Source organism: Trypanosoma conorhini (assembly GCF_003719485.1).
Source record: "Trypanosoma conorhini strain 025E chromosome Unknown Tco_14.4_contig_00744, whole genome shotgun sequence".
Lineage (NCBI taxonomy): Eukaryota > Euglenozoa > Kinetoplastea > Trypanosomatida > Trypanosomatidae > Trypanosoma > Trypanosoma conorhini.
In genome coordinates, this window is record NW_021704833.1 from 1 (window position 1) to 8,024 (window position 8,024).

General features: G+C 54.1%; 3 protein-coding genes across 3 annotated transcripts, besides 7 other annotated features; all 3 read right to left on the minus strand.

The window, feature by feature from the left end:
• Positions 1-196: 196 nt before the first annotated feature.
• Positions 197-224: a microsatellite.
• A 387-nt stretch (positions 225-611) lies between these two features.
• Positions 612-644: a microsatellite.
• A 57-nt stretch (positions 645-701) lies between these two features.
• Positions 702-3,554, minus strand: Tco025E_08290 (putative ATP-dependent DEAD/H RNA helicase; the record flags this gene model as incomplete). The annotated part of the gene is made up of 1 exon (XM_029375144.1): positions 702-3,554. One exon carries the CDS (start codon positions 3,552-3,554, stop codon positions 702-704), a length of 2,853 nt encoding a protein of 950 aa, XP_029224749.1.
• A 394-nt stretch (positions 3,555-3,948) lies between these two features.
• Tco025E_08291 (thyroid hormone receptor interactor 4) lies at positions 3,949-5,784 on the minus strand (the record flags this gene model as incomplete). The annotated part of the gene is made up of 1 exon (XM_029375145.1): positions 3,949-5,784. One exon carries the CDS (start codon positions 5,782-5,784, stop codon positions 3,949-3,951), a length of 1,836 nt encoding a protein of 611 aa, XP_029224750.1.
• Positions 5,785-5,915: 131 nt separating this feature from the next.
• Positions 5,916-5,938: a microsatellite.
• Positions 5,939-6,027: 89 nt separating this feature from the next.
• Positions 6,028-6,057: a microsatellite.
• Positions 6,058-6,286: 229 nt separating this feature from the next.
• Tco025E_08292 (phosphoglycerate mutase protein) lies at positions 6,287-6,844 on the minus strand (the record flags this gene model as incomplete). The annotated part of the gene is made up of 1 exon (XM_029375146.1): positions 6,287-6,844. The coding sequence occupies one exon, from the start codon at positions 6,842-6,844 to the stop codon at positions 6,287-6,289; it is 558 nt and encodes a 185-aa protein (XP_029224751.1).
• Positions 6,845-7,101: 257 nt separating this feature from the next.
• Positions 7,102-7,130: a microsatellite.
• A 436-nt stretch (positions 7,131-7,566) lies between these two features.
• Positions 7,567-7,588: a microsatellite.
• A 374-nt stretch (positions 7,589-7,962) lies between these two features.
• Positions 7,963-7,980: a microsatellite.
• The last annotated feature ends 44 nt before the right edge of the window (positions 7,981-8,024 follow it).

Genomic DNA, 8,024 nt, shown 5'->3' on the forward strand with positions numbered 1-8,024 from the left:
ATATATATATAATAATGATAATGCAATGGACTAACCGACCTAAAAGGAACGGAGTTGCGTGCGTGCGGCAACGCGAAATCGAGGGAGAAGAGGTTGCCAAAACGAAGGTGAAAGGCGCGCCGACGGGCAGAGAAAGATGGGGGAAAAAAGCGTCATGTGGAAGGGCCCAGCACAGATAAGCAGACCGCCCCCCGCCCATACACACACACACACACAAGCACACAGAGCGGGAGAGTCAGACAGAGACGGAAAAACCACACAGAAAGCGGCGCGAGAAGTAAGTGCAGGTGAAACAGCAGTAGACACCATTCAGAGAATGAGAAAAAAAGAACAACAACAACAAGAAAAAAAGGTTGGGTGGAACCAACCCACACAATACCCTCATCGGCTTGCAGGGAGAGAAATAAAGAAAAAAAAAAAAGCAAGGCGATCCAAAGAACGCAATAAAAAACACACACACTTTTTTTATTTTCCACCCAAAAGGGGGTAGGCAACAGCAAGAACATCAAATGAGCAGCATTTAAATCCAGTAAAGAAATTGCCCGCCTACTCACCTACGCCTTGCTTCTTTGGCAGCTCTGATGTGCTCGCTCTACTCTTTCTTAGCTACGTTGTTTTCTTTTTTTTCTTTTTTTCTTTTTTTTAGGGTAGGGGCGGAAATGAGGTTCATTCCTCCCTTCCCACTCTGGCTGTCCGTGTCTCTACAACTGAGCCCCGAGGGAGGACGCCTTCTGCTGGATGCGGCTCTGCGCCTCAGCCTGGATGTCGTTCAACCTCTTCACCGCGTCACGCACAGACTCCACCGTCTTTCCAATAAGCAGCAGGTAAAGCGGCCGCACACCTTCGCGCAGGCGGTGGGAATGTTTGTACTTTCGATCGAAAAACACACCTTTGCGGACAATCGTCGTTCCGGTGTCCTCCTGCACGGAACGCAGTAAAGCCGCGCTCTGCATCCGCAGCCGAACACGCTCGGGAAGGTCGTTGATAGGGTACTCAGCCTCGAAACGAGCACCTGTAGTGGAGGGGTCGATCACAGAGTCTGTTGTCTTCTGCGCGTACGCGAGTGCGGAGGCAAGGCGTTCTTGCTGTTCTTTTTGCTGCTGCGAGGAAAGAGTCAACGCACCAGTGTTCCTGTGCAGCGTGAGGGCTTTGGATGCCTCCTCGCTGCCACCGCCGCCATTTCGCGTACCATCTCCATGTACCGCAACAATTTCTATGTCCTCATCTTTATCGCTGTCAGATAAATCCGAGTCCGTGCAGGAGCTGGCAGACAAGTACTCCTCAAGTCCCGCTGCCCGCGCCGCCGCCTTGAATTGCTCCTGTTGACCACGATCTGTAAAGCGCAACTTCTTTGCCTTCATGTAGCCCCGGTAAAAACCTGTGTTGTGCCGCACAATGCCCTCCTTGCGCTTCTCTCGTAACTTTGCCGCGCGCTCATATAACTCCTCGGGCACCTGCTGTTGTGCACGCTCAAGGCCCTCGCAGAGGTCCACGGAGAGGTCGTCATCCTTCCCCCGCATGAAAAAGCTTACCGCCTTGCCCTTCTTCCCAGCACGACCGGTGCGGCCGATGCGATGCACGTACGCCTCGTAGTGGTCTGGGAGGGTGTAGTTAATCACAAGCTCCAGGTAGGGAATGTCAAGGCCCCGTTCCGCCACCCCCGTTGCAATAAGAATAAACTGATTGTTGGGGGCAAAGTGCTCCAGCGCAAACTCACGGTCCAGTGGGTCCATCCCACTATAAAGAATAGCAATACGCCGTTGGTAGCCAGATGCAGAGAGACGTGCAAAGAGCTCATCACATTCTTCCTTCCGTTGAGCAAAGATGACAATGAGGTGTTCCCCAGTGCCGCCCTCATCGCCGAGAATTTGTAACAGTTTCAAAAACTTTCTATCCTCTGTGCGATTTGCCTCCTCCACCTCATACACCTCCTCATCAAAGAAAAAGAAGCGTTGCTCAACATTTGAGGCGGGAGAGGGTTTACCCCCCACTGTAATCTCCACTGGATCTTGCAGGTGACTTATGACGATTTTCCTCAGTTCCTTAGGCATGGTTGCGCTAATGAGCGCGAGCTGTCGGTCGGGACGAATATTTTTTAAAAAGGCCTCCACGTGTTCCATGAAGCCACTATCAAACATGCGGTCCGCCTCATCGATCACGACGAACGACACGCGCCTCAACGAAATTGCACCTCCCCCATTAACCGTAAGAAGATCCAAAAGTCGACCTGGGGTGCACACCATGACTTCACACCCAACTCGGCATTGTTTGATGTTCTCTGCAAGAGATGTTAAACCGTATGCAGACACGAGTCTCAACTTGGCCGCCACGCATAGCTTTTCTGCCAGTTGAACAATCTGCACAGCCAATTCACGTGTGGGTACAAGAATAAGACCAATCGGCCCCTCACCCTTTCCACACGGCTCTTGCCCGACACAGTGACGAATCAGCGGCAGGAGGTAGGCGAGTGTCTTTCCAGAGCCTGTTTTGGCCGTGATGAGCAAGTCACGACCGCCCATCAAGGCGGCAGAACCGAGAGACTGCACGGCAAACGGCTGCTCGAACCCTTCCCGCGCAAGCACCTCCAGGACGGAATCTGGTAGGCCGGAGCCGTTCCACGTACGCATTGGGCGCGGTGGGTCGCGTCCACGCACCTTTGCCCCATCCAACTCCTTAAGAAGCCTTTTTAGCTCTTCCGCGCCGAGGTTCTTGACATCTGGAGGGGCAACGTAAAACTCCTTGCGAAGATGCGGATATTGCACCATGCTGTGGTCCACGTACTGTAACTTGCGCAGACGCTTCGCATCCTCTGGCGGAGGAGGAGGCAGTTTGGCTGAGACGAGCTCAGTTATAAGGTCATGTGACTCGTCGGTTGCACTCACAACTGTGAGCGCGGTCGGCATAACAGGCTTCATCAACTCCTCCTTCAGGTGCTGCAAGGCGTGCGCGGGTGCCGCATCACTGGCGGTTGAGCCGGCACTGTCAACACGCCTTGCCGCACTGGTGACCTGGACGTGAGCAAGCAGCCGCTCGCGGAATTCAGCAATATCCCCATCATTGTCGCTGGCGCCCACTTCACTCTCGCTTGACGTGGACGCGGTTCCTCCAAACCGGTCATTACTGTCGTCCTCATCTGTGAAAACAACATTTTCATCCACACGAAGCGTCCTCTCAGTGTGATACTTATGCTGGTCCTTTAACGCTTGCGCGTTGCCCCTGTCATTATCCCGGGCACCCTCGCCGCTGTCGTATTCGCTGTCGTCGTCGTCGCTGCTACTATCCGTGCCGGCACGCTGCTGCTCCAACAAGGACAACTCCTTCTCCCGAGTCTCCAGCAGAGCTTTGCGCTCCGCGAGAAGTTGCTCCCATGTCGCGGCGGCCGGCTTCGGTGTGGCGTCGTTGCCGCCGTTGTTGTTACTGCCGCTACCCTTCTTTTTTAGGCTTACGTGTTTCTCTTTGCCGCCTGTGCCCTTCCTATAACCGCCGGAAGAAGAGAAAAGCGAATCAGAGGAGCTCGTGCTGCCCCCACTGCTCTCCCTCTCACGCTTGCGCATAACTCCCCCTCCCCCCTCGCGCGCCCCCCACATCCACCTCAGTCCTCGCACTTTTTCTCACTCTGCACGTGTTGTGCGTATTCGCGCCGGTGGAAGTGGACACGCACACACGCACAAGCAGAAACATCGCGGAACGCATCGCCAGGATGCACACGCGAAACAAGACAAGAAGGAAAACACAACAAAAAAGAGAAGAGGAAAAAGAGCAACAAGTAGAGGGAAGGCAAAAACAAAAAAACAGGCACACCACAGGACAGTCGAAATTTAGGTAGGCGCAAAAGCGGCGAGCGCAAGGCACCAGACAAGTGCGTGGTAGACTGATTCAAAGCGGAAGTGATGGCGAGAAAAAAAAAAAAAGCGGAGGATGAGGGGTGGTGTCTTAAACGGCTCCTCTTCACATAATCTCTAGAAGTTGCTTTCGCGCGGCTGTGTGCACCTTGTGATCCATGCGAAACAACTTATGATCGCCGTTCATGGGCAACGGAAACGGCAATGCCTTGGCTTCTGCGCAGATGAACGTGAAGGGGGACTCCTCCTGCCGCTGCTCCTCGGCAAACATCTGGTTGTACGTTTCACTGTCGACGCACTCCACTAGGTAGACGTAGCCAAGCAACACGCGTGTTGGGTAGTGTTTTGGGAAGTGTTGTGCGGGTGTCATGAACTTTGAGTAGTGCTTCTCCACTTCTCCAACGTCGTCTGGCCGTGCGGAGGCCGCGTGGATCCAAAGACGGCCTCTATAATCGGTTGGCCACACCCGCCCCTCGTGGCGCTTGATGCCAGCGACAAGTAGCCCCGCCCATGGCTGGTGCATGGAGAGACAGACACCGTCGTCGTTCAAGCGCATCGCGGGTGACGGTGTGAGGCGGCCAACGGCAATGTCCGCCGTCGTTGGCCCCACCGCTGTCTCCTCTCCCGCTGCCGCGTTTGCCTCCTCCGTGGCCGCCTCTTCCCCGTTATCACCGGCACACGCCGCCCCAGGACCACACAATTCAGCGTCAGCGAGCTCCTCTCCTCGTTCCCGCTCTGCCTCCCGGAATAGGCGGGCGTCCTCTTCGTAGTAGTCCTGTTGCACGCGACGCGACAGTTCCACCACGTGGCGTACTGCGGGTTTTTTCTCCAGAGTCCCCTCGACGTTTGTGGCGGCGGTGCCACGCGCCGCGGAGGTGGTGTCGACGCCGCCATCCAAACTGTACCATATCTTTTGCATAAGGGAAGGAAGCGGCAACGCCCGTGCCTCCTCCGCGGCGACTTCCTCTTCCTCTTCCTCGTCGCCGTCAGCGTCACGCGTGGACGCCGCAGAGGAGGCGCCACTACTCTGCGCCACTGCTGCTCCTTCTCGGAGGCCTAGATTGACGTTCTGGCTCACGATATCCGAATGCATTTTATACGCCCCAGTGGCGCGGTGCATTGCGGCTACTTTGCGACGCCGTTCAGCAAGCGCCTCATCCTCGTCTACTTTTTGCCGCTCCTTGGGCGACATCCACGCATGCTTCGGGAACAGAAGCACAGCCGCCTGGTCGTCAATCACCGTTGTGCGTTTGGCACGCGTCTCTGCGTAGCGCAAGAGTTCGTCCCGCTTCATCACGGCTGCCTCGTAGCTGTCCTTATTTTTTTCCAGCGCGGCGGCGCCTATCAGGCCCTCCTGAACTTTGATTTCATACGCCACACACGTGGCGGGGTCCAGCCCACAGGTGTAGCACGTCTCGTCCGACTCCTGCTCACAGATGATGCGGCCACAGTTGGCACAGTTCCCACGGAGCTCATGCTTTGTGGCAAAGCAGCCACATTCAAAGAAGCCCGGCTGCAACGCCGCCGCCGCCCCACTTTTGCCGGTCCCCTTCGGCAACGCTGCGCCTCGCCTCTTCCCGCCCTTTTTTGCCGCCACCGTCAACTGTCGGCCGCTGCCGCTCTTTCCGGCAGCGCTCCCCGCGCCCGGCTCAGCCGTTGCGACCGCTGCAGGGTCGTCATTGAAGGGAGGGCCGCGGTCGACGCGCCGCCTCGTCACCTCCGCCGCCACCGCCTCCCCGACCATCAACGTCTGGCACCAGTCAAACAACTCCCGCCGAGAGCCACATGTTGCCAGCGTGTTCGCCATGTTGTCCAACTCCGCACCGACGAGGCCGAGGAAGTTGTTGTCCTCAATCTCCCTCTTGATGTAGCGCACCAGCTCCTCCTTGCGCGTCTCCGCGCGACTCATCATGGAAGGCCGCTCCCATCGCTTGGGCGGCATCAGTGGCACGCCACCCACCCGCCACCTCCCGCACAAAGCAACGGACGAGGGCTGCAGAGAAGAGAGACAAAAATCACAGTCGCCGACGCACGCCACGCGGAGAAACCAACTTTCGCCTCGACAAACTTGAAAATAATAATAATAATAATAATAACGGAACAGATGGCAATAAGTAGAGAGTTGTAGGTGCAAGAGGAGGAGGAAAGAGCAAAATTTACAGGGGGGGCAGCTTCCACAGACGGAAAAAATAATAATAATCACAATAACAATAATTAGCACACAAGACATTCAATAAATGCAGACACACAAACAGTGTGCGTGTGCGGGAGGGAGAGAGCGAGAGAGATCGATGGATATGGGAAGATGCAAAAAAAGAAGAAAAAAGAAAATAGATTAAAAAAGAGGAAGAAAATCAAGGCAACACGCCCGTTACGTATGTATGCAGGTGACACTTCGACACATCTTACAGACAGCAGACTGAGGCGTTCACATGCATCTTCTTTTACGTCTCCAGAACATCAGTATTGGCAAAATAAGGCAACATAAGCCCCTCACGCCATGTTATGTTTCTCCTTACCGCCTGCAGCATCTTGCCAATGTCCCCATGACACACAAGCAGCACGCGCTTCCCAGTAAATGCGGCATCCACGCGCCGTAGCACACTAGCGGCACGGCTATAGCATTCTTCAAACGTTTCCGCTCCCTCGACGGAGAGAAAATACAAGACCTTATCCCCTTGCAAGACACTCTCCCCTGCGTACGCTCTGATCTGATCAATGGGTTTTCCCGTCAGCACACCAAAGTCCCGCTCCACTAGTTCATTGTCCGTTTCCACCTTAACCGAAAGAACCCCACCAATGATGCGGGCGGTCTCATTCGCCCGTTGCAGTGGTGATGCCAAGATGGCGTTATACGACTTTCCCCCCTCCTTTATTCTCTGCGCCAACGCAGTCGCCTGTTCCCGCCCGAGCTGCGTCAGCGGGCGGTCGCGTCGTCCATTCAAAAGACCTTCTAAATTGTCTTCGTCCTGGCCGTGTCTGCAAACATGCACGGTGGCCATGAATCCGGTGAAACGGGCGAGACGAAAACTCTCCTTTAATGGAATAGAAGCAACACGGCAATGGATGCACAGAGAATTGATGAAGAAGAAGAAAAACATATAAACCACACAACGAGGGAGAGGCAGAATTCCTCCTTTATTCACACGTTCATTGTGTACTGGGCCATGTGTCCATTATGCATATGTGCATGTATATGTGTGCAGGAGGGGAGTTTCAGCATGAAACTTCAATGGGCCCAGGAACTTTGTTACGGCAGTTTCTTTTTCTTTTTTCTTTTTTTTCTTTCCTCCTCCCTCCCTCTTTCCCTCGCCACCTCCTCCTAGGGCACGACGGAAGCAAGCAACGGTATCTTGGGTCGTTCTATACGAGCAGCGTCACGGCAAAATAAAAGTTCGCTTCTCGGCGAAAATGACCCGAAGACCGTCGTTCAGAGCCTTTCCCCACGGACTGCAGAAACCAGAAACATGTCTACAGAAAAACAAACAAACAAAACCCACACCCCTTCCCTTTTTATGTGTTTCCTTCCTTCTCCTCGCTTGTCCTGTACTTCGCTGTGGTGCGTCCCCCCAAGCCCCCACCCGGCACAACGCGGTGGAAAAAAGGGCGCAGAAGAGAAGCGATAACATAAAAGAGGAGAGAAAAAAAAGGGCAAAAAAGAAGAGCAGCGCAATGGAAACCATACATGAAGTGTGAGGACATACCGCACACACACACACAAGGGGAGGGAGGGAGAGAGAGAGAGAAGCTTGTGTGTACATACATAATATACTTCATCAGAGCGAAGCATCGAAGTGAGTGCACGGGGCCAAGGGCCCGCATCGCACAAGCAGCACGGACACCGTTGGAGCAGGGCCTCCCGCGCCTTCCTCCCACCGTTATATCAAAGAAAAAAATGAGGGAAAACGAAGAGGCGCATCAGAGGCAACAACACGAGGAGCAAACTCCCAACAGCAACACTAAACAGCAAGGACGACAGAAGAAAAGAAAAGAAAAAAAGATGCCACAGTAAGAGACGCAACCAAACAAAAAAAAGACATACACGCGCGCAAAAAAAAAAACAGAGCAAAAGGGAAGCGAGTATGTACAACCAGCAATAACACTCAGTAAAGAAAGCACAAGAGAGAGAGAGAGAGAGGGGAGGGGGACAATAATGCGTTATTTTTTCTTATTCTTTCCTTC